At 45.0% G+C, this 26,327-nt stretch overlaps 1 protein-coding gene across 1 annotated transcript; it reads right to left on the bottom strand.

Annotated features, from left to right (window-relative positions):
- Nucleotides 1-3,274: 3,274 nt before the first annotated feature.
- Nucleotides 3,275-25,801, bottom strand: pof1b (POF1B actin binding protein). The gene is made up of 12 exons (XM_070983383.1): nucleotides 25,235-25,801; nucleotides 20,980-21,057; nucleotides 10,452-10,705; nucleotides 8,651-8,684; nucleotides 8,381-8,461; nucleotides 7,739-7,831; nucleotides 6,733-6,846; nucleotides 6,326-6,478; nucleotides 6,064-6,183; nucleotides 5,211-5,342; nucleotides 3,892-3,962; nucleotides 3,275-3,473 (listed from the first exon to the last, which is right to left on the bottom strand). The coding sequence occupies exons 1-12, from the start codon at nucleotides 25,553-25,555 to the stop codon at nucleotides 3,326-3,328; spliced, it is 1,599 nt and encodes a 532-aa protein (XP_070839484.1). The 5' UTR covers nucleotides 25,556-25,801; the 3' UTR covers nucleotides 3,275-3,325.
- Nucleotides 25,802-26,327: the final 526 nt, after the last annotated feature.

Genomic DNA, 26,327 nt, shown 5'->3' on the forward strand with positions numbered 1-26,327 from the left:
TATATATTTTGCCATTTTAGTGTTTACATACTTAATATATCACAGAAGACTGTCTTGCAGTATATGACAGAGTCACATCTCAGTGATTCAGCAGTGAGCTTTGTATCGGTGTTTCCCAAACCTACTGCAAAGTGCTAATAATGTATCACCAGGTCAAAATGTTCAGCTTACATTCTTCATTGAACTGCTGCAAGGCAGATTTATGTGTTAATCTATAAATCAGATTTAGAGATTAAACATTAAATTTAGATGTGAGTGTGTTAGAACAGCGAAGAATGTTACACACACTGTTGATGACATAATTTCTCACCATTTAGTGTCTGCAGGCGGTATGGAGAGCAGCCAATCACAGACCAGTTTGGGACACAGATGATTTTTTTTGTTGGGTTAATCTGACATTTACTGAGACGTTTCCAACCTCAAACCTCACTTATGGTTCCTAAAAGCAGAACAGGAGTCAGAGCATTTAGCTATCAAGCTCCTCTCCTGTGGAACCATCTTCCAGTCTTTGTCCGGGAGGCAGACACTGTCTCTACATTTAAGAGTAGGCTTAAAACTTTCCTTTTTGATAAAGCTTATAGTTAGGGCTGGCTCAGGCTGGTCCTGGACCAGCCCCTAGTTATGCTGCTATAGGATTAGACTGTCGGGGGACATCCAAAGATACACCGAGCTCCTCTGTCTTTCTCTCACTCTCCATCTGCACCCTTTCATGTCCTACCACGGCGTGTTACTAACTTAGCTTCTTTCCCGTCTCGCAGGTTCCCATGGACAGTGGCTGAATCTGGATTGTGGATTTCAGCTGTGTCTCCTGCCTTGGCCCTGCCTGACATCCACTGCAACTGCTACTACTGTTATTACATCCACTGTCACTGTTACTGTGACTGCATGTCTGTCTGTCTGTCTGTCTGTCTGTCTGTCTGTCTGTCTGTCTGTCTGTCTGTCTGTCTGTCTGTCTGTCTGTCTCTCTCTCTCTCTGTCTCTGACTGCATGTCTGTCTGTCTCTCTCTGTCTGTCTCTCTCTCTGTCTCTGACTGCATGTCTGTCTGTCTCTCTCTGTCTGTCTCTCTCTCTGTCTCTGACTACATTTCTGTCTGTCTCTCTCTGTCTGTCTCTCTCTCTCTTGCTCTTCCTCTCTCACCCCACCGGTCGAGGCAGATGGCCGCCCACCCAGAGTCTGGTTCTGCTTGAGGTTTCTGCCTGTTAAAAGGGAGTTTTTCCTCGTCGCCAAGTGCTTGCTCATGAGGGAATTGTTGGGTCTCCGTAAATAAAAGAGCTCAGCGTGTCCCAGCTCCATATGGAAAGTGTCCTGAGACAGCTTTTGTTGTGATTTGGCGCTATACAAATAAGATTTAATTGAATTGAAAGCTTCACTTAAATAAGCAGAATAAGTGTTGTACCAAACAGGACGTCATCTCAGCTCCCATTTTTAAACTAAACCCTCCTCTGTTCAGCTGAAATCTTGCCCAGTTCTTCACGATTGCTTCATTACTGCCACCTGAATCCACCACACGACCGACTGTGGCACACTCTGGAAATTTTCGCTCTTTGAATATTTGTTCCCTTGTTACAAAAAGCCCAAATAAAACAGTCACCCCAAACAAGCTCAATTTGTTCAAACCCAAGATTTGAACCAGGGATCTCAAATTTGGGGAAGGAGAGGGAGATTTCAACCACCACCAACCCTGGGAGCCCTGAGGATGAGGGAGGGGAGGGGGATGTGCATGCAGGGGGTGGGGGGGGCGGGGGGGCGTCTGGGTCTTCTTGACGTTCAATCATTCCTGTCGGAGAGAAGCAGTGTGTCTTTAAGGGGTTGTAATGATTTCCTGTTTCGAAATAAACAAAAAACAGGTACAGTCGTTACATTTGGTGCAAATGTTCAGTCAGATTTAGAAAGAAAGAAACGAAGGTCTGGATGTTGGACAAAAACCACTTTCCACGATTTGGACGTCAAGCTTTCTTATGTCATGTCATAGTTTTGACCATCACTCCATGTTTATTCAGAACTGAAGAGAAGAAAAACCATGGAGGTTACTTTTAGACCCTGTTAATACCTGATCTGATGACAACTGAGACACATCTGTTCACATCTGTCTATCATGTCAGTGTTTGGAAATGTCCAACAGATGATGGCGCAAACAAAAGTGGATTCATTTGCAACGATTTCAAACATGCTGTGATCCTGAAACAGTCTGCACGTGTCACCTTAGACTGGACCTGGATAAGGTCAAAGTCACTGTAAAGCTGTGTCCATTAGTGCTGTTATGTCTGTGCTGATGACTAAAAGGCTATCATTAGTGATAGGAATGATGGCCACAACAGCGGGTACATTTTGAGTATGACGGGCATTTTACCTCTATTCATTTTAAATGAATAAAGACATAAAAATAACATAAAATAAATGCACCTTAATTAGTTTGGGATGACACCGAACCCTCGTGCTGCATTTATGATAAGTAGGAAATGGTAAACTACCAACTCAAGTGGTATTTTAAACAGTTGTCAGTGGGTTTTTTTGGCTGATCTTTGAGCACACAAGATAAAAAGATAGCAATTTATTATTAATTGTGCATTAAACTTTATTTATACACGGACACTGCCATACTCAGAAATTTCAGCTGAGTTTGAATCACGATTATGGATCATGGGACACAAAATACTTTGAGGTTTCCGCCTTAAACCTGCAGCCGAGCTGTCTGCAGCAGCACCTTTTCACCACAAGGTGGCAGCAGCTCATCTGATTTCATAGAGTAGAAAACTGCACCTTACTTATGAATGAGCTTTCACAGCCTTATGTAAGCTGAGTTATCATGAACCATAAGAAGCACTAATATTAATATTTATTAATACTAATATGAAGTTCATCTACAGGCCAACATGTTAAAAAACTGTACATGCTAGAACTCCTTCCTCTTAGTGTTCTGTCTCTTTCTTACTTTGAACTAAAATTTCCTCCCTTTTCTGTTGGTTTGTTGGCCTCGAGCCCTGAACACCATTAGCTGCTGATAAAAATATGTCCAGATTTAATTTAATTTATTTTTTTAATGCTGCAAAGGTCTTTTCTTGCATGTAGCTCTGGACAGCCCTCGCCCTCCCTGCCACCTCCTTCACTATGTCAGTGTTGAATGTGGTGCGACTCGGTGGAAGTGGTCTGCTGTAGCAGCCAGCAGGGACAGAATTTAGCACGAGGCCTCGATGCCAGCAGGTTTCAGCATCACATGACAAACACTGACTTCTTCTACAACACAGCAAAATCATCCACGAGTCCCACGAAACAGCTCGCTGTGGTGCTGCCTGCTAGCATTTTTCAGCATGCTGACTCTAATGGTCATCTCCTTTTTTCTCCTTCTCCTGTCCTTACCTGTTTGATCATCTCTCCAGTCCTCTCGATGACGATGGTTTTGGCTTCTTTGACGGGCGAGGTGACCTGGTAGTCGTCGCTCAGCAGACCGAGGATAGGATACTGGTTCCTGTACCTACAAGCACGAAGTGAGTTATGCTGCATGTTTTACCACATGTTTTTGTCACTTTTGCTGCTGTGATTTTGTGTGTCCGTTGGAATGCAAAGCTGTAAAGCTGTGAATTAACTGAGGACAGCCGCCTGAACCGAACTTTGAAAAGAGCAGACCTTTGACCATCTCGGCCCCGGAGAACACGACCTCGATGGAGGCCAGTTTGTCGATGAGGGACACCACACCGAGGTGGTTTTCCTGCCCGGTTTGGCTCTTGGCAGCCAGGCTGATACTGCTAGCTGCAAGGCTAACAAGCTAACAGTGGCTACACTTACCAGCAGTTAGCAATTACTTTAGTAAAGCTATCTGCCCATCGGGAAACTCATTTCAGCTCCGTAGTGAAGTGTAAAGACGTGTAATCTAGGCTGCCGTGGTGGTCTACCTCTTGGTGATGATGGTCTTGGTGACGTTCTTGGAGCTGTCGTTTCTCTCCTGGAGCAGCTTCCGGATCTCCTGCGGGCCATGAAAGGTCAGAGGTCAGACACTCAGCAACTTTCTACTTTATACCTTTGTCATTTTGTGTTTTATTTTTGGAACGAGTCTCGTCTGTTCGTTCTTTCCTCGCATCTTCTCGTCTGCTTCTCTTCCTTTCTGCTCTGCATGTGCGTTTGTGTGAGAAACTATAACAAAAGTATGTCATGCCAGCACCTCGAGGTGACAAAAACATTCCTGAGGTTAAAATTAACAGACAGGCCGTCTCAGTTGGCGCTGCACAAAAAAAAAAAAACAGGCCAGAATGCGGTCGGACCTGAAGGGTGAAAACGAATCAACAAATCCGCTCGCAGGCCAGGTGCTTGTGCGTGTGTAAACAGATCAGTATGCTGTAATGGAAACCAGTTGGCTTGATTTGCATGGTCTATACACTTCCAGGGAAGTTGCATACTTTATTTCTGCATGACCGAACACACATTCCGTGTGGCGAGCAGGTGACCGTAACCTGACGACTGCAAGAACAACTCTGAGCTTAGATTTTTGCACGGTTTCCGCATACAATGAGGGATTATTGACATTTACTGACATTTCAGGTGAGCTCTCCTGCACAAAGGAGACTTTATTTGGAGGTAAATCTGGCAAACCGCTTGGGCTTTTAATGTTGACTCGTTTTCAGATCACTTAACTTTGTGAATGCAACGTTAGAATAACTGATAGAAAAGTTGGCCACAATTCTGAAAACATGACCCAAGTTGTAATAAACGGTTTAGCATGTATTAGCCTTGCACTACAAATCCTGCATGCTTTGCCTCACAGTTAACCATTTAGCAAACCTGCTGCTGTTATTTAGAAATTAGTGTCTACTCTGCAGTTTTAGGCGTCCATTGGTTTCCATTCATTTCCATCCTCCGTGACAATCTAGACTCTTGAAACATGAACCTGAAGTCTGCATTCACTTTCATCAGTTATGCTATCTCTGCAATGCTTTTCAGATCAGAAGCTTGCCCTGGGCAAAAGTAATAATGCAGACCGTACATATGGAAATGAAACCAATGGCTGCACTGAAGGAAAAATGTGTGACGAGCTCAAACATGCAAAAATAACTGTCTTGTTTTTCACATTTTCTTCTAAACAATATGAAATGCATATGAAGTATACTGCATATTTGTTTGAAATGGCCCACAGGTTTGCCTCGTTTGAACTGCAGGGGCCGCTCAGCAGGTGGCTGAAGTGACATGAGAAACAGTGCTGGTGTGTTACGGTGCAGACCTCCTCCTGTCGGGTGATGGTGGTCTGCCGCTGCTCCAGCATGGCGAGCAGCTCTGAGATTTTCAGCTGCAGAGTCTTCTCTGAGGAGGACTTGGTGCTGCTGAACTCCATCTGAAGCTGCATTATCTGGGACTGTGAAAGTGAAAACAGAGCGTTACTATGTAAATGACAACATTTTACATTAAAGCTCTTCTTATAAGAACCTGTTCAGCATGATTTTGTCTTCCCTGAGGGTATCTTGGGGCGTTTCATTTCGTCTTTAGTCTTAGTCTATATGGAAGCCCATCACAAGGGGCTTTACAATGTGTGAAACCAGCAAAACTACCTGATGAAGGTTTTCAGCTATCTTCCTATGTTTTCCTTTCTAAACCAGGGCTGCACCACCCTGATGAACACTGGCTAAAGAAGGCAGGGTGGTGCAACCTTCATCGGGCCCTAACGATGGCAAGAAACGCAGAGCCGGATGCTTGAACACAGCGTGGCGTGCTGGAGAAGAGCTGCTCAACGTGTTTTACGGAAAAAAGTGGGTCAAAGTGACGCGTCAAGCGATATGCTAACATCAGCATGCTAATATGTGCACATTGACAATGCTAATGTAGCGCTTAAGGGTGTGATGTTCAGCACATTATTCGTCTGAGATCAGGGCGTTAGCATGCTAACAGTTGCTAATGAGCAGAAAGTACACCTGAGGCTAAAGGGGACGTCGTTACTGCTGCAGGTGATTGCTAACAGGTTAAAGAATTGCATAAATTAATTTTTTGACCTGGTGATGGGGCTATATGAGATTCTCAAAGATTTCCAAAGCTTTTCCAGTTCACCCCAATGTGGACGTGAATGTCTGAACCAAACTCACCCGGAGCCTCTGGATCTCGTCCTCTTTCTCTTGTCTCAGGGAGCTGAGCTGGTCCTTGTACTGACGGGACAACTCCTCAGTCTTGATGTGCAGGGTGGTGCTAGTGCCTTGGCCTGCCAGCTGAAGGACAGGTGGACGGGACAGGAAGGGAAGAAGAAGGAAAATCGTCATCATCACCTTACATTAGCGGCATGTATATGGAAGCTTTGCAATATGGAAAACATGAGCTCTGTCCACGAGTTATTCACGGGCGGTGCGACACCTTCTGTCGGAGCATCTCGTTCTCCTTCTCCAGCGCTCTTATTCTTCCCTCCATCTCTTTGAGCTTGAAGTTGCGGCTGGAGTCTGCGCTCTGGCTGCTGTGGAGCTGGCTCTCCAGGCTCCGCTGGGCGGTGGTGGTTTCCTTCAGAGACAACTGGACGGGGATGAGACAGACGCAGGAGGTCTAAGTGTTCATCACGTGTGGGGACATTATGTAGACTTACATTCATGTCCTGGAGTCTTACCCTAACCTTAATCCTAAAATTTGATGACTTACATTACGGGGACCTGCATTTTGTCCCCACAAGTAAGGCGAGGCCCCACAATGTGACTCTGCAAACAGATGTGTGTCCCCGCAATGTGAGTAATACATCCGCACACACACACACACACACACACACTCTGTACCTGGAGCTGCCTGTTGTTCTCCCTCACGGCCTCCAGGAGGCAGTCATACTGGCGAGCCTGGTCCGCTTTGAAACTCAGATCTCTCTCCAAAGCCTCCTTCTCGCTCTCCAGACGCTGCAGCCACAGACACACACCGATGAGTGATCAATGGATCAATCACATTTATTTATTTTTTATTTTATTGTTTGTACTTTCTGAATTTGGTTTGGATGAGCTGTGAAAGAATACTCCTGCTGCTCATTTGTTCTTGTGTCTAATTGTTTCTGTTGAGGAATGCGAGCACCGATTCAAACGGACTCCACCTGATGATCGGCTGTTATTTTGTGGCCTGAAGCTCATAAATATCTGCTGGAACTTTTAGCTTTTAATTAGCTTGTGGTGTGACTGTCACACGCTCACGTACAGGAACGAGGCCAGCCACAGGGACACGCCGTTCTGGATCTGGATGTTTGTACAGGTTTTATTTGTGTAACCAGACAGCCTGATGTTGCATTTGGTCAGTTACATTAAGGTAAATACAGCAGGTCACCTCCACATGGAAATGATAAATGATTGCAGAATTCTGATGAAACATTAAGAAAATAATAAAGTCAATCAAGCGCTATTTTATGGTATGTTTCACTTCTATTGTCCTTTTTAACTCCACAGCACTTACTGAACAGCTATAGTTATTAGTTATTTTGCAGATTAGGAATTCAGAAAAATATATAATAATATAAAAAGATGACCTATTTCTTATGCAGTAACTTTAAATTCATTAAGCGCACCTCGACCAGCTCCAGCATTAAAATGCAGGAAGGAAGGGAGATGCTTAATGTAGATTTTGCCAAAGCAATAATGTGATTTATTTCCTCTGCCTGAGTAAATCCAGTCGCTCTACAATATAATAAACTGAACTGTGAAGAAGTGTCACTTGTGGTTGTGTCTTTTTGTTTATTTTATTGGTCTACGCAGATGTGCAATCATCCAGATGTTGGAGGCGTTACAGTCGGCGTTCAGCTCTTACCCGCAGGTCCTCGGACATGTGGAGGAGCTCCTCTCTCAGGCTGCTGAAGGTGGACAGCAGCAGACGCATGCTCTTATCTGCAGTGAGACGAGTCTGACGGGGAAACACACACACAGGAAGACGAATTAACACCGGAGAGGCTCCAGCGTCCTGCGCTGATCTGTGGCCAGACATCACGTCTCTGAGACGTGATCGAGTCGATAGCACTTCATTTTAACCATTCAGTATTTATTAATGGCATTCAATGGTTTATGAGACAATCTAATGCAGCTGTAAAGGAATATAAAAACATGTTAGTTTATAAACATAAAACTCCTTAAAGGTTTGTCCATGTGTGTAAATATACATTATTTTGTATGATTACAGCTACGTGATACTGCGAGTATTTACTGTGATCACATACATCATAAGCTGTGTAGGTTAAAACAAGTTAAAGCAACTGAATTATGGGTAACTAAAAAGCGAAACTGACACCGAAATGGTGAAACTTGTCGTTTGCTTGACGGTGAAGGAGGTGAAGTAAAAGATGAGGAAGCAGTGAACGCATCGTTTCATGATGATGGGAAAGCAGCGACGATGAGGAAGCGTGTTAAAATCCCACAGAATGTAGTTTTACTGGATGAAACTCAACCTGTGGCTCACCTGCAGCAGGTAGCGGATTTGCTGTTTGGTCAGTTCAGTGGCGCCTTTGGGAAGCAAAGCCTCCACCTCCTCTTTCTCCACCTGCACATCCACACACGCAGACACAAACAAAAGAATGAAGAGAGAAGAAAATCAGCTTGAGTAACTTCCATGTTTGTCGTCGTCGCTGACGCTTTTCATTTCCTGGCTCGGACCGCTGATGAAGCTGTGTCTGCTGACCTCAGATCAGATGGGTTTATCAGATGTGTGCGATGCTGATGTGTTTCTCACCTTGTAGTCATTGCAGGGATCGAGCTGGTGTTTCCTGTAACACACAGAAAGGAAAGTCAAACAATGAGAGCAGCAGCCAGTCAGTCTTAATACTTTCCAGCTTCCCCACTGTGTCAGCTTGAAGGCCACTGGTTCCTACTTAAGGTGTAAATCATTAAAATGGTCACAGATATGTAGTTTAATTTAATTAACTCTGCTGTTTTTACCCAAACTGGAGGAAATGGTGCTTTTGTTTGGGACTATTTTCAGCTGCAGATTAATACACACTGAGAGCTTCAGTGAGTATTTGTGGTGAAATGAAGGTGTGTTTGGGACAGAGTGTTAATCGTTAATATTTACTTTGTTTTCAAGGGATTTGATGACAATAAGAAAAAAAAGACAGCTGTAAGTCAACACAACGGCCACGCATGCTCATGCTCGTACAGGTGTCAGCGTGGAGGGATTTGGGCCTCATGTCATGGGTGGTTGACAGAGAGGTGAAAAGTTGGAGGACGATTAAGATCTTATGGTTAATCTCTCTCACTTGCACTTGTGCACAAACAGCAGGCGCGATCTGACGTAGGTCACGTTTCACTGGAGTCTAACCCTGACCTTAACCACTGATCCCAAAAATCAGCTGCTGGTCTTCGATCAGAAACGTGTCCGCCAAAGCAGCCTGAGCTCTAACCACACACACACTTTGAAATGACGCCACATGAATCACCTGGGAGGTGACTCGATGGACAAAAGCCCGACTGACAGCCTGCAGCGCTGAGCGGCATCTCTCCCTCATCTTCATATCATCCTCCCTTTTCTCCACCCACATTTCCTGTAGCTACCTGCCTCACGCAGGACTTTCAGGTGATGTAATGCATCAGAGTAACAACAGACACTGAACGTGGAACTTCACCATATGAAGAACTGCTGCGGGATCAAACACAGTGTTACTGCATCAAAGAGATCTTCAGAAACCTTTTCAGATCCGACAGCTTGAACTGAACTCAAGTCAGTTTTACTTTTTTTTTTTCCTCTTTATTTGCAGTGTTGTGTAGGCAAACATTAATTTCCAAACTGCGTAATTCACCTGTGGACTCTGACGGCACCTGTCGCGTCTGCAGCAGAAGGAGGAAACAAACCAACCGAAACTCGCCCGTCACCTGTTTGAGCATGCTCATCATGGGGCTAATCCAAGCTGCCAAACCCAGCGTCTAGCTCCATGACAGCAACCCACGACGGTTGTCTAGGAATCTGCTAACCCACTGGCAGGATAATAAAACCAGACTGGGAATGACATCATCACATAAAAGTCTGCGTTACGAGTCTCCTCCGCTAAGAAAGTCTCGCAGCGGAGATGGAAAACTTTGCAGGAGGATTAGCGCCTCACGTTTGAGAGCCAGTTTAACAGCGTTTAAGGCCTGACTCAGAAGACACACTCAGCGGCCAGTTTATTAGGTACACATGTGTAAAACTAATGAAGTCTAAATCCAATAATCCAATAATTAGAGAGGTGCTGATTCAGTTTTATGATGTCTACAGTTTAGTGCATTTGAGTCATGCTGCTTTAGATGGAGTGTTTCTATTTTTTTTTTTTCCAAAGACTCGATGCACAAGATCAAAAAGCTTCTTCTCATTTTGAGCATTTTGTTTGTATTATATCCTTTTCTCATCATGCTCTGTCCTTTCATTTAAATGCTGCTGTCATTTAACGTGCACCCTAAACTTCAGGACCCTGCAGGATGTCTAGAAAAGTAAGAATTTATTTGTCTGTCTTAAATCATTTCGCATTGCACTGCAGTCGACTTAAATGAACTGATGCACTTACTTTCCCCGGATCTTGGACACGTGCTCGGAGATGCACGAGTGGATGTCACAGTTCTTCCTGTAGACGTCGGCCAGCAGCTCGCCGAAGTAACGCGTGTCCATCTTGGTCGGCTGGGGCACTTCCTTCAGCTCGGTCATCACCTTCGTCTTGGAGATCTTCTCGACGATGGGCGCCGGCTTGGTCTGTATGACGTTGACAATCTCCACCTCTTCAACCTCCACCGCCTCCTCCGCCTCCTCCTCCTCCTCTTCCTCCTGGAGGAACAAGGCAGAGACAGATTTTTAACCGCTGTGTGTTTACAGGTCAATGAGTTGGTGTCTGAAGGAGTGTTTTGCTTACATTACTGTCCAAAGTGTTTGCTGGATAAATATTACAGCCCCAATTCCAAACGAGGAGCGTCCAGATACTTTTGGCCACATCGTGCACATTGATCATTCGGTGGTAAATCACCTCTAACAGGTGATGTTCGGTGATGAAATCTGAGGTCCAGGATCTCCACCTGCCATCCTGCACGGTGCGCGCTGCAGCTACACATGACGTAAGCCAAACACGCCCGTCTCCTCTGACATGCAGCTACAGAGTCGAGTCAAACAGTTGTTGCCTAACCTGTTATCTGACGCTGGGCCGAGCTGAGCTGCCTGCCGTGTGGACTCCTCACACAGAGTGCTTTCACTATGTGCAAACACTTGGCCGTCAAACAGTGTGCTGACACACGACAGGTGGTCCACACTTCACGGTTTAGAGTGTTTGTCTGGTCTTGTTTCAACCTGTTTTCTTCTATTTTTAGGTCCTGAGATGTAAAACGGGCATCCTAACAAACAAAAACTGGGGAACAATTTTATGGTTCCAGCTTCTCAAATGTGTGGATTTGCTGCTTTTCTCCATTTCAGAGTCATTGTTAATTGAATATCGTATCAGAATTTGGAGATTTGTTCTGCTCAGGGAAACTGTGAAGGGAATTTTCCACTTTATAGCCTAAAAACAGTTTCATTAACCATTAATGAAAATAATCACTGGGTGCAGCCATGTGTGACATCACCAGTAACTATAACCTGATGGTTGAGTCAACTCTTCTGTGACACTGCCAACAAAAGCTGAACACTATAAGCTTCATGTGCAGGTTCAGAGCAGGTCTGTATGAGGCCCTCTGCGCTTCCTGCAGCCACTGCCCACGCAGCAGAACCACCACACAATAACGCCATCATTACCAGGAAACACTGGAGCTTTTAGTATTGTTTTCATTGAAACAAAATCATCAAGGAAACTCCACAGACGGGAAGAACAACACAGGCTGTGAGGAGGCCTGAAAGATCACGGGTTCGATTTCAATGAACTCCAACGAGCTCAGCTCTTGTGAACTTTGCAGGACCCGACACGAACTGAGGCTGTCAGGAATGTGATTCCTGCAGGGAACCAGTTGTTCAGGACGAAGACCTGCTAACAAGCTTTTTTGGACTTTGCAACCTGAAGGAAAAATTGGTCACTTGCTGTTTAAAATCCAGCGTTCGCTCTTCCAGAACCTGAACCACAGCAGGTCAAACTGAACTAAACACAGTCGTGTATTCACCCAAATTCAATAAAAAGTCTTTTATGTCTTTCTGTATGTTTTCTATGCAACAAAACGCACATGTGGAGTCGCCTTGATCATCAGATTTAAGCCTCACAGTGGTTGAATCAGGGTTTGGCGCTAAAGCAGGTGAAATGACGCATCACTCTGGTACCTGACGGACTGAGGTTGTAAAGTCAAACCCTGTCTGGCAGCAGTAAAGCCGATATGAAACCTGCAGTTTAGTTTATGATCCAGCCAAGCACAGAAGACACGCCAGGACCAAAGGGCGGCACTTTCAGAGCATTTGGCTGTTACACAATAGATGCAAACAACACAGGAGTGCAACATTCAGGAGAAGAAGAGCATAAATGCGATCACTTAGAGGTGGGTGTGTCAGAGCTGCAGGGCCGTGGCTGCCGCGATAACATGCCTGTCATTCCTGCAGAGAAAGGGAGAGCAGAGACGACAGACGTGCAAACCTGAACTCGTCTGCATGCAGAGCAGGTTCGAGGACAACCGGCTCGTTATCGCCGCACATACCAGCAGGAATCAGTGCTGCTGATGAGAAGCTGCTTCTGCTAACGACATTCGTCCCGAGCAGTACTGGAATGATCAGAAATACAAGTCGGCGCCTCATTCTGAAGATCTGCAGCCTTATAGTGGATGAGTTTGTGCTTTGAAACCTTTCATGGTGATCTGACATTTTGATGTTACCTGCGAGGGTCATCCTCTGAGGATCATGAATACACACAACAAAAGTCATGGAAATGCAGCTTTTATATTTAAAGATATCCTGTCACGGACTAAAGTTCAGGTCAAATGGTAGTTTGGATATGAACGCTTAAAAAGTCACCAAAATAATTAGGATTCACCCTCTGGGGGTCTGACAATCGGGCCAGTTACGCTGGTCTGGACTAAAGCGTTGGATGAAAGAATGGACGGACAAACGGGCAGAAAGGATTCAGCTTTAAGAGCATGAAGGACACAGACGCTGTGCAGCTGTGAGGCTGAAACTGCCCTCTTAGGGCTGTTGTTGTTGCTGGTTGTGGTTTGAGTTTTCAGGGATCACACAAATGCCTCACACAGTTTAATACGCAGCTAACCTGCAGTCGCTAAATTCCAGGGATCCACAGCAGACCTGAGCTCAGGCCGCTGTGCAGAATGAGTGGGAAGATAGCAAGAGCTGTGTGATGATAGGTCAGTAGAGCTGCAGCAGAGGAGTGTGTGTGTGTGTGTGAGTGTGTGTATGTAAGGCAGACTGACCTAGAAAAGTGAGAGCAGAGGGAGAACAGAGCAGCCATTGGTCAAACAAAGCGTTTCCATCTTATCGAGTAAATTCTGTCCGAGCTGAGTCAGAAAGACCTCATTTTTCTTAAAACACGTGAAAAAAGTCTTGTTTTCTACAAATAAGCCCCTGAATCATAAAACAGGTACAATGAAAGAGAGTGCTTTTATTCTGAAGCCTAAAAAATGTGCTGACGAATCACAAAGTAACCAATAGATTACATCACGATGAAAACAATAATTAGCTGCAGCTTCTCAGTTTATCCTGTCAGCTTTTTTCCCACAGGAGAGAGATAAGACCGGTTTGTTTTCCTTCTCCCTGCCTGGAGGCCAAACCTCCTTTAATGTGATGAACCATCAGGAGTTCTTTAAGGTGAATCTGATGTGGTCCCCTGAGCTCAGTGAGCAGCTCCTTCCTGCTTCACACACTTCAGCACCACAAGCTGACCGAGCTTTAGCTCCACAGGCCCTGAAGGGAGCGTCCCAGAGGAGCAGTAACCCGATATTCAAACTCAATACATCATCATCCCACCTCCTCAGAGTGTGTGTGTGTGTGTGTGTGTGTGTGTGTGTGTGTGTGTGTGTGTGTGTGCAGTGATGTAGGTCAGTGTGTGAGCCAGGCTCTCAGGACTCTGTGTGACAGAGTAACACTAGAGGTTGTTATTGGAGAGAGAAGAGTCACTTTACCACACTGGCTCTTTGTCTGCATCTGTGTGTGTGTCTGTGTGTGTCTGTGTGTGTCTGTGTGTGTCTTTGTGTGTGCAAACTGAGGTCGTTCTGTGCATGATTCAGCACAGGAAGAACATTTCCACCTGAATCTCATGTATCTTAAGATTTTTTTGTCTATTTTCTCCCAAAATTAAGTTAAATTTTACTTAATTCTTCTTGCGGCCAAATTCATCATTTCTAAAAGTGCTGCAAAAGTCAAGAATCATCAATATAAAATTGACATTTGCGTCACCTAAAAATGTATGTGTCTGTTTTTAAAATGAATAAGACGTATATTGTTTTAAAGCAAGAGGACGGACTGTGTGAACACTGAGTGAGGAATGTGCTTCGTTCACAGGATGAAGAACGTGCAATGTGAAAATACAGCACAGGCGCACAAATAAGAAGCACAGCTCTGCAGCAGACCTCAGGTGTATATTTCTCTCAACTCTGCAATAACAAACTACACTACATATATTGCGTGTACACACAGACGTAGTATTTCTAAGTGCAGGATTCTCACTGTGTTTGCTTTTCGTAATACTTACTGGCTGTAACTTCCACAGCGTGGGATCAATGTAGTCTTATCTTATCTTAAATGATCTTATCTCTTACTGTATGTCGTCTTCTTGCTCTCTGCTGTATATGATTTAAAGCAGCATTAGATTAATTCAGAATATGTAAAAATGTGGGACCTCGTGTGTTTCGTCACACCATTCAACGACAAAACCACTTTACATTCAGTGTTTTTACTGTTTAAATCAGCCAGATGCAACATGTTCACTGAGCTTTAGAGGCAGATTTTTTAACCTTCGAATGGAGCCAGGCTAACTGTTCCCCCCACTTCCAGTCTTTATGCTAAGCTAAGCTAACAGGCTTCCAGCTCCAGCTTCATAATTACCAGGGAACCAACTCGACTCCACTGTGTGCAGATACAAAGCGATTGCACCATCAGCCGCAGAAATGTGGAGCAGCCGAGCAGATGAAGTCCAGATGTTATGAGATAAAAATACTCAGATGACTTTATGAATCTGAATGAAAACAAGTCAACAAGACTGAGTAAGCTCAGTCAACAGCGTGCAGAGGAGACTGCAAATGAGCAACTTTGCATCAAATACGCTATCTTTAAAGTCACCTGTCTGCCCGTGATCACGTCTGAGGGCCACAAAAAAGCACTGAGGAGGCGAAAGCTGACTGCGACGAGAACACGGCTGCAAACCTGAATAGCAGGAACAAAACAGCGAGTGCTGTTGACGCCATAAAAAGGGGTTTTAAACGACTGCTGGTGCAAAACTTTTTCTTGCACAACGGCAATGAAAGTGAATCCTAAAAGCTGCAAATCAACCCAAAGCAGATACATCGACACTCTTACTGCTGGAAAGAAAGAAAGAAAGAAAGAAAGAAAGAAAGAAAGAAAGAAAGAAAGAAAGAAAGAAAGAAAGAAAGAAAGAAAGAAAGAAAGCTTCATTTATGTCCATTGAACTGAAGATACACTATGTTCCTACACACAGAGACACTGAAGAGATTTGCTCATAGTAAATATTAAAAACATGACGCACTGTTTCGCGTTCTTCTCCAACCACAACGTGACGCCCTCCTTCACTGTCCTATAATTAAGCCTGAATGCTTCACATACCCTACAGTGGTGAGAAAAGCCTCTTAAGAAGCGGCTGAGCAGAGACGAAAAACTACTCTGAAAGGAACAACGCCGAAGTCCATCCCGTCTGTCAGACGCACTTCGTCATACTCCCCTAATCCCTGAGTTTAGTCTGGCTTCAAACGCTGCACAGTCACTCCGGCTGTGTTAGAAGAGCAGGCGAAGGGAAAGTCTGACGTGACTCAACGATGACGGGCAGCAAACACGTCTGTCAGCGGCCGTCCTGCTCAGTCACACCTGAACTTCAACCCGTTTAAGAAGCATTACACACCTTTCACTCAGCTCCTCGAGATGCTCTCTCATCAGAGCTTTTCTGCGGCTTTGACCTTTGACCTCTCGAAGCTGATTGTTTACACGCTGTTAAAGATTTAGAGGTTTGTTCCTGCTGGTGGATAAAAGGAGAATCGATGCCTAAAACGTAACAATGTAAAAGTAAAACTAATGTAAAAGTACACTGTGAAAACACTCTGTGGCCAGAAAAAGTCCTGCATTGAAATGTTACTTAAGTATGTGAGTATAATCAGAAAAACATACTTCAAGTATTAAAAGTAAAAGTACTCAAAGCAGACAAGTGTCCCCTGTGACTGCTGTCCTCTTCTATCTGATCTCATCAGATTACTGGGACTCATGCATTCATGCAGTTCATGTAAAAACAGGACTTTACTGTTATTTTGAACCATTTTGTGGAAGAAATGATTCTTTTCATTAATCTGCTGATTATTGAGTGTTTGCTTAAAAATACATTTAAACTATTAAAATTTGGAAATCGAGCATGAAAAATGAAAATGATTGAAACAGTTGCTGATTAATTTTCTGCAATCAACTAAATGATTAATCGACCAATCCCTTCAGCTTTACTGTTGGGTAATTTATCATAAAGATGATTTACAGCATATTTCATAAACTGTTCATGTGTTTTTGTGCAAAAATCTTAATGTGCAGCTGTCAGATTTAATGTAGTGAAGTGCGTTATTTCCCTGTGAGACTCTGCACGGAGGCGTCGTCGTGTTGAAACACCCCGCTGTCTGAAACATCACTGTACTGCAGCGTTGACGTTTCGCTTCACTGGACCTCCGAGAGCACAGCCCAAACCACGAAAAGCAGACAAAGGTTTGTGGCTGCATTGTGTAAGTCCAAAACCGCCTGATGAAGCCGAGTTGTTTGTTGTTGGTGCTGAATGTTTTCATGGCGGCCAGCGAGAGGAGCAAAGCGGAAGCGGAGCCTCGGTTCTTCTGCAGGATGTTCGTCTCGTGCTGTGAAAACCCCGGGCGATTCACATCCAGCATATACAGCTGTGACCTGTTCAGACCTGCAACCGCAGGCGGAGCTGCAGATTTGACTATAAGGAATGTGTCGTCCAATCAGTGAGGAGGCTGCTCGACTCCACTAAAACTCCAAAAACGGGCAAAGAGGTGGAGCGTGGGTGGAGCTGAGGCGGGCCCAGCGAAGCCTGGTTGCTGAAATCTATCAGCTAGCTGTCACTCAAAGTGGCCATGCTCATAATTATGCTTGACTTTAAATCTTAATATAACTTAAATGAGCGAGTTACAGACCAAAACGGTATTTTTAAAATGGAGGTCTATGGGGACTGACTCATTGTGGAGCCAGCCTCTGGTGGCCATGCAGAGAACTGCAGCGTTTGGCACTCCCAGGTTGGCGTCATGTTTCAGCCCTGGAGGTTGATCAAATCTGGCTTTTGGTTTTGTTATTTCACCACACCTTCCACTCAGGCTGCGATCGGCCCTGTTGGCTTTGTCTTTGCAGTCAAAAGACCGTGAAGAGGGACTCAACTGCAACCATAACAAAATGTGAACAGTTTGGCGGTGTTGCCACAATGTTGGGATACCACAAGACTGAGCTTGTTAACGGTAAAGACAGCAGCCAGATGGTTACCTCATGGTTGCCATTAAGCTGAATGCTATTTTTGTGTTGGTTGTTGGCGACTGATCACGTGTTGATGGAGTTGTGACCGTGCCAGCGGCTCGGCTGTGCTTTGCTTTTATGGCCACACCTGGAAGAGATGCATGCTGCATCCTGCTGATGGTCCACATAGTCTGGACGCTGAGCGCCTGCTTGAACAACATCACCTCAAGTCGCACCATTGAAGCAAGAAAACCGGAGGAGAAGATCAAACGAAATCAGTCCTGTGACATCACATTGTTCGTCTCGCAGGTGTATAGACAGCGACCATTTACGCAATCTGCGTTTGAAGTAACAATATGCAGTTAAGCATATGCCACTTCTTTACCTGAGCCCTTCATACAGCCATCAGGCAGCCCTCCAACCTGCCTGTGGTTGCCACAGGGTGTCACATGACATGAATTCTTTCTCCTGATGTGTAACTACACATAAAAAACACTTAGATTTTCCAAAATACACGAGATGACACATGATGATTTATAATGACGCTTCATATTCTGAAAACTTTTTCCTGCTTGTACCCTGTGTGACCTCCCTACCTTGTAAAACACAGTGACTATGAATGCATGTGAATGAGGTTGAGTCAGTGCACACCCCAATCAGTCAGTCAGGGTGTGTCTGTTTGCATCTGTAATGTGTGTCAGAGTTTAATTGAGGTGTAATTTCATGAGACAAGGAACGTGAAAAATGTTCTTTGAAAGACAGAAAATATGTGACATGAAAGAGCTTCTGATGAATAAATGAAAAAACAAAATAAATGAAATTAATTCACTGGCTGAGAGACTATCTTCCTACAGGAAAACAGAGAGCGGTGTGGGCTAACGGATTTCTGAGGCTGCAGCTGACTCGAGGCTGAAGACGTGCTGAGCGAGCTGCAGTGAAAACAGCTCAGAGGCAGCGGGACGTCCAGCTCGCGCTCTGCAGAAGACACGAAAAATCACAAAAAAGCCTTTTAAGGTTTGATTCTCAGAGGACAAAGACGAAGAAGAAAGAAAGAGTCTGGTGCGGTCAGAGACAACAGCTTCTGAAATGTTCATTCGTTCCATATGAAATAAACAGACTGATTTCAGATACAGCAGCCGTTTGATTACGGTCTTATCTGTTTTATTATGGGCGTTGAAAACATGTTCTAATATCTTATCTTATGTTATCTAATGTTTTATCGTGTTTTTATTGGGCTTTGCTGTAAAAAGACTGAACAAAGCGGACCAGTTTGAAACTATTCAACCAGTAAAGGACAGGCCGCTAAAACGTCACCTCGGCCTGTTCCAGCATCTCAAACGCGACAGTTTGCTGCTTTTCTGGATTATGATCGCAGAATTTCATATTTTGGGATCTGGACTGTTGGTCTGGCACCTAAAGCGATATGAAGACGTCCCTCTGGGTGACTGTGAGGGACATTTTTCACTATTAATATAATAAATTACTTTCCATACTGAGACAGAAGCTCCAGCGAACAAAGACGTATTTACAGCTGCATGTAAATGCAAAATGACTGTCAGACCATTCCAAGACAAACACCAAAACGCCATCGACAGCGGCGTAAATCAAGAGAACCTGCCTGTTTTGACAACAGTCATACACATGACACTGCAGGTTCAAATCACAGGAATGCACGCACCCACAGCAGAGGCCTCTGGGAAGTGGCCGGACACACCCAAATTCAACACCCACCCCGAATGGGCTGCGACAGTTGAAGGTCCTGTGATTACGAGCAGAGCTGTTGTAACAGTGTGAATGTGGAGGCAGGGCGTAGCTGCACATAAAGACAGAGTTTTCTTTCTTTATAAAAAAGCGCTACTGTTCCTCCACACCGACACGTTCCCATGTGGAGGCTTCGGCGGGACGGGTGTGTCTGCACACAGCCGACAGATGGACTCCACACACACGCCCTCTGCTTCTGGCGAAAGGCTCCAGGATGCACCGCAGGATAGCACCTGAAACCGTGAATCACTCGGAGGGTTGGCACAAACCACACGGCAGGCTTTGATTTGACCAGAGCGGAGAGTTTAGACTGAGATTTTGTACTTCAAAGCTCAGCAAAAAATGACTCAGTTTGTACAGGAGTCCCAGAACACACTCACAGGTCATCTACGCATCCTGTGCCATTCAAATAAAGTATTATATTTATATATTATAATTATATCTTATCTTTCCTTAAAGTCAAATTCGAGCTATGAAAATCAAATCTGTTCCACAGACTACTTCACTAAACATCTGCAGGTCATTTAGGCTTCAAGCTGGGCTGCATTTGGTTGAAAAATGTACATTTTTTTAAATGTCAAGGTTGCACTCAGTGTCCACTTTATTAGGTACACCTGTGCAGTCTAGTGTAGTCCAATACAACTGTCCTGTCAATGAAGTTTACTTTAATGATGTCATAATGTCGAGCTTTTCTTGGACACTTTCATTCATTCATTTTAGGATTTTAACTGTTTTGTATTCACAGGTGTTTCTAATATTCTGGCCCCATCAGGTGTGTAAACAGGGAGGATAAAACATGATGCAGTCCAAAACAACAACACCTTCGACTGAGCAATAAGCCTAATTCAGATACACAAATCACCAAAAACTGGTCAGACTTCATGAAGGTAGAATTTCTGGCTGAGCTGCTGGTTTGCTATAGATTATACAGGTGTGCCCTCTGAAGTGGTCTCTGGGTGTGTAACCTGGGCTGGGTACTCACTCTAAATACCTTCTGGTACCACCCAAAATGTGTCAGTACCATCAGGTGTCAAAAGTTGGCATCGCAGCTCCGATTCAGAGTCATCTTCAGGTCAGTTTTTGTCTTTTCCGCTGCTTGTGTTTTAGGAAATCTTCAATATTCAGAAAGAAGTTTGGCATCTTCTGTTAAATGTGCTTAAAGTGAGGGTCAGGTAGTGTCTGCTGGGTTCACGGCTCAACATTTAGCCGTCTATCAAAGGCTTTTCCGCTCCTCCGCAGTCAGGGTTAGGGTTAGGGTGCGTTCGCACTCTTATCAACTGAAGACGCTTTCAGCGAGTGGCATCACACACAACCTGTCGCAGCACGTTTCAGGCTCATTTGCTTGGGAGTGTGTTGTGTTTGCCGAGGCCATTGACCTCAAGTGTGTGTTGGGGGGGTTTCCACTTCATGTTGAGAGCAGATGTTTGCTTGTTTTATCCTCGACTTTATGTGCACAAAAACAACACAAAGTGAAGTGGATGAGAAAAACCGAGCTAAACCAAACTAAGGCGAGACTTAACAAGGCTTTCTGCAGCAGTTTACACGGAGTGAAGGACATGCGTGTGTTACTGCCAGACTTTGGTTTTACTGGGAGTCTCACCGAGCAGGCTTTCATGCTGAGGCTAATTTGTAGTTTTGTGTGTACAGTGTTTGGGTGTGTGTGTGTGTGTGTGTGTGTGTGTGCGTGCGTGCATGCGCGTGCTTGCCTCCTCAGCACTCGACTCAGGGCTCTTGATGGGACTGGACGACTGGCTGAACACTGATGAAGACTGCGTGCTGATGCTCTGAAATAACAAATGAGGGCAAGAAAAAGAAGAAACTCTCAGACGTGAAGAGAAAATGATAAACCTTGCATGCACGGCATCATCTTTATCATCTAACTGTTCCGGAAAATGTTTGAAAACCACATTAAAGCCAAAGCAAATCAATAAAAATGTTTGCTTCTGACTCACACATTCAATATTAAACTGGTTACTTCCATCTTGAATCAGCCGCAGCTGAACCGATAAGTCATCACTGCTTAGGACAATTAACGGATTAGACCTGTGTGCACTTTCAATTGAAGTCAAAACACTTTATTTGTCTCTTAAGAGGCAATCTGAGCAGGAGAGTTAGCAAACTAACACACAAATCATTTACACACGCACACACACACACACACACGCACACACACACACACACACAACAAAATCTACAAGTACAAATATGACAGTGTTAGCTTTCATCTGGCCAGCGCCACCAACACCACCTCAAAGACGTTTGTGTTGTGTCAAAAGCATCAAAAGAGAACAAACATTTGTTTCAGAGCTGCACCGCATCATGTGGAGGCAGAAACGTGGTCATTTACAGCAAAGGGAGAGATGACGTTGGTTCAGAAACTGTCTTAAAAACGTGTCTCACTTCTGAATCAGGAGGCACCGCAAAGGGAGCGTCCTTATCGAAGCGCAAGATGCAAGATGAGGATGCTGATCTCAAGTCAACGGTGACACGGTGGCATCAAACCAGGACTCCACCTCATTTGTTAAATGAGAAAAATGCAGACTCAGCTCTGAACTGACAAAACTTTTTCTTCTCTGCAGACCTGAACTGGATTCAGACATCAGTCCTAAAACAAGGATTTGACTTGAAACTTAAAAGCAAAGGCATGTTTTGAAGTTTTGACCTGTTAAAATCCCAAATCAACAACAAATAAATAACACATCAACAGGCTGAGGCTTGAACGCTGTACTCGCAATGCGCTTGCAGAGCCTTGTGACTGTCTCGAACTTAAGACTTGACTTGAAACTTGCTCTGACTGACTCGAGCCTCGATGTTCTCTGATGGACTCGAGACTTGACTCGGACCTAAAGATGACTCTGCTTGTTTCTGATTCTTCCTTTGAGCACCACATGACCTCAGAGAGCGTTTCCATCACTGCCTCCAACGCTCAGATCTCTGGAGTTCTGCTGGTTCATCACATCGTCACAGCACATAAACTCTCAGCACGATGCACCATGTGTCAGCGTGCAGCCGCCATCATTTGTCCAAATTACAGACCAGAATTTAACTGAGAAGCTCAAACCACTGAAAAGCAACAAAACTGTCAGCGTCACAGCAAATAAAAAAACCTTCGCCCTTAAAAATGTGCCACATGCAGGTTTAGCTTCATATTTAGCATTTTGCTATAGAGCCGCACTGCTTCCTGACAGCGTGAACAGGATGTTGGCACTCTGAAGGCATTAGCAAGAGCGAAAACTGAATCAGAGCCAAAAATAGTCCAAATAAACTCAGATCAGGCACGATGTGTGATATATGTCGAGTAACAAGTACCACAGCAGTCCAGCAGAGGTGCCTCTGCATCAGGAAACAACGCTTCACAAAGCAAAATCCACAGCACCTCCGCGCAGTCTTGTCTTTATTATCGATTCATCTACGGTTACTTTCTGCTAATTGATAAATCAAGTCAGAAATCAAACCAGCAAATCCCAGCAATTTAGAAACTGGAATAAGGAAATGTGTGGAGTTTCTGTTTGATAAATGTCTTAAACCATTAACTCTGCTCTCAAAACAGCTCATCTTCTGTCACTCAGTGTCTCTCTTCAGTACCACCAACATGTCAAAACCTGCAGATGTTTAAAATACTGCATGAAGCAACACTGAAGTAATTAATTGCTCTTCTTTTACAACCGTTAACAGACCGCAGCAACACATCTTGATTTATACAGCACTGTAGATTATATAGAAATAAAGGATACCCTCCAGCCAATCAGGATGCTGTATTCATGCTGAACTAACTGAATGGGGGGAATTTTGCGGCCCTGAGACGAGGGGAAAGCCTGCCGTCTGAGCGCAGCCTGACCGAGCACAGGTGATCCAACCAGGTGGAAGAATGTGTTTGTCTTCAAATGTGAGGGTGTGCCGCATCAGCAGAATCAGACCGGGTGTGGCGCCGCTGCCCTATCTAACACGCCATGAGAATTCAGCTCAGAGCGCGGTGACTCAAACAGCAGAATGAACTCCAATCAGTAAATCATCAGGACACCAAGCGGCGACGAGGAAGGTGCAGAGGGAAGCCCCACGTACTCTGCTGCGCCCGAGAGACAGCGAGTAAAAGCAGGGGCTGGAGAAAGTGGTGGAAAGAAGACTCTTATCAAAGCGACAGAGGAAGAGGAAGATGTTATCCAAATGTTTTCACCCAACAGCACAGACCTTGACTAAACCATGCCAAGGGCGAAGGCCGTGGCACTCAGGAAGTGATCAATCGCTGGCAGGATGTCAGCAGGTGCAGGAACAGACGGGCAAAAAGTCATCAGTGAGGAAGAAGAGTGAGACAAACTCTAAGACCTGCAGCACAGTTTGATTTCATCCGCAGGACCGTGCACTTAATAATGCTGCATTAAATCTTGGCAGTGACACAATTCATCAGTCAACAGGCAAAGAGCAGGACTGGCAAGAGTTTCTCAACCCCTCAGAGAGCGTGAGCAGACGACGTGAGGAAGAGGGCGACACATCCAAACCCAATTAATGGACACGAAGGGTTAGATGTCAGCGCAGATACGCTTCCTTAGTTTGAGCAACAACACCAAAACCCTGCAAAACAAACAGCCTTTCTTTCCTTACAAAACTCGTTTCTCCACGTAACAAAATAAGCTAGCTGCACGAGTGTTTGGAGTTTACACGAGCAGCCGCGCACGCAATTTATCCAGAGAAATAAAAGCAGCAAAGTTTGACTGGAATCAGGAGGTTTGGGACTGAATCTGGAGTCGTGATGCGTCGCAGCTGCAGACAGCAGACGCGTTTCGGCCATTTCACTTCTGTAGCCTTTTACTGGCAGTGAGGGGATGGCGCGGGGGGGGGGCTGCAACTAGCAATTCAATCTGTCCTTTAGTTTCTCGAGGAATCAAATAATCTGTCTATAAAATGTCAGAAAATATCATTCCCCAAAGCCCTTAAGTCCTGACGTCTGAAGACAGAAAAGAAGAACCACACCCAGTTTATCAAAACAGTAAAAAGGTGAAAACTTCTGTTCTGCTGCTGCACGACTCGCTTCTCAAAACGTCCTGACTTTTAACTGCACGTCCTCCTCGTCTGTTCTCCAGAAAGGCCTCCACTCCCTCTCACAACACTCTGTCACATTTACCTACAGCGTTCATCTCCGATCACAAGCTGTGAAAATTCAAAGCGCGGTGCCAGAATTAATAAATCACATCACACCGCTGATGCTCCTCTGACAGCTGCGACGTAGCTCATTCTGACAGACTGATGAACTTTGTGAGACGCTTAACAGCCAGCATGCAGTTTGAGACGGTCATGAAATCAGAGCATAAACCATCAGGATTCGTGTGTTTGGTTCAGTGTGCACAGCTGATGTTTCAGGGATCTGGACTCTGGTCCCATCAGGACATAAAAACATGAAAAAGCTGAAGCTCAGAGGTAAAGCACAAGCAATTCATTCATTTGTTAAAATAATACAATAAAACTGTGGAGATTTACATTTACAGCTCCTCGTCCTGTTGTTGCTTTTAATCACGGCTGCAGCACGGCTCAGCATGAAATGACACCTCCAAGGTCTGTTTGTTTATTTCATATCATTTTAGCTGTTAGTGCACATTTTTATGCTTTAACTTTGCACAAGTGAGAAATCTGTACGTTAAACAGATGTTTACTCATTCATAACAGTGACTGAGGTGATTCAGAGGTGGCTGACTGTTGGTGAGGATGGCGCAAGATGGATTTTAGGAAAACCAGGTGGCCTGCAGGTGTATAATAGCTTTCTTCCCCACTGATGCTGCCTTTCAATATCACTGTTTTATAACTTCTTAAGCTCTTGCATTGACCAAAAAATATGAGCTCTGACGCTTCAGGTTAGTATGTTAATGGTGGGGGGGTACATACTGCTTGGGGCCCCAAAAAGTTGTGTTCCAGCCCCCCTAACGTTTAAAGAAGCATTTTCACAGGAGAGGAAGCCGAACATGGTCTCACCTCCATCGTGTTCTGCTGCTGGTACATCAGGTCGGACTCCTGGCTGCTGACGCTCAGGTGTTGCAGAGTCGGCAGGTACACCGGGGACACCATCTGCTGCATCATGGGCTGCTGCATGAGGACGTAGGACTGCTGCTGCACGGCCTGCTGCATCGGGACCAGGTACCGCACCGTCTCATAGCCGTTCAGAGAGTACTGCACCGGGGACACCGACCCGGTCGAGATCAACGTGTTGGTCACCGTGTTGGTCACCGGCTCCTGAGAGGCCACCTTCACGGTGCGGTAGGTCGTCGACGACTTCTGGCTCGTCTGGACAGACATGTTAATGAATTGGCGGAGCGGATCGGCTCAGACCCCGAAGAAAACCGATAAAAAACGAGTAGAGCCGCCGAAAAGTTTGGTTTTTCAAAGTCGCTGCGGAATAAAACCACGTAAGTTCTCCTCAGGTTGTTCTCCTGTGAGCGTTTTTAGCGGCCGCCCCGGTTTAACTTCCTCCTCGGCGGGACAAACTGGAGAGGAAAGGCCGGTTTAGAGCAGTCCTACCACGGAGAGGAACACCAGGCAACTGAGGGAGGCGCCCTGCTCCTCTATGCAAATACAGCTGTGTGCATCAGGTGGGAGGGCCCAGAGCTGCGGGAAGCCCCACCTGGCTCCTCCGCCAGGATGCGCCCGCAGGTTCAAAGGCGGAAAGCTGAGACGCGGATTGGTTCACGTGTCTCTGTGGGGTGTCTGTGTGGACAGTCCAGGTGCTCATCTCACTTTCCCAAAACACTCTGGTGAACAATGACACTTTAAAGCAAATATAAGTGACGGTATCTCAAGATAAGGTGCTGTCAGAGGTAAGCAGACCTGAAGTTTTAACCCACAATAAGAACACCTGGAGAAAACTCAGCAGGTGAGGCAAAAGTAAAGAGTCTGCAGAGTCTGCAGCAGCCGCTAGGTGGAGACAAACAGCCACAGACAGAGGTGAGCTGCTGCGGGGCACAGGTGTGGTCACAGCCCACATCACAGAAATTCATACAAGCCAAACATAAGATTTTCACTGCATGCAGGTGTTAACTCCATTATGTCCAGCAGTGCATCAGTAAAAATG

This window comes from Chaetodon trifascialis, chromosome 16 (genome assembly GCF_039877785.1).
Source record: "Chaetodon trifascialis isolate fChaTrf1 chromosome 16, fChaTrf1.hap1, whole genome shotgun sequence".
NCBI lineage: Eukaryota > Metazoa > Chordata > Actinopteri > Chaetodontiformes > Chaetodontidae > Chaetodon > Chaetodon trifascialis.

Bases quoted from the DNA above. Each gene is read 5' to 3' on its own strand.
- pof1b (XM_070983383.1), bottom strand. From the start codon at position 25,555: ATGTCTGTCCAGACGAGCCAGAAGTCGTCGACGACCTACCGCACCGTG. The intron at 7,832-8,380 runs GTGAGCCACAGG...TTTCCCCGTCAG, and splicing joins AAATCCGCTACCTGCTGCAG to ACTCGTCTCACTGCAGATAA. The intron at 5,343-6,063 runs GTGAGTTTGGTT...TCACTTTCACAG, and splicing joins ACGAGATCCAGAGGCTCCGG to TCCCAGATAATGCAGCTTCA.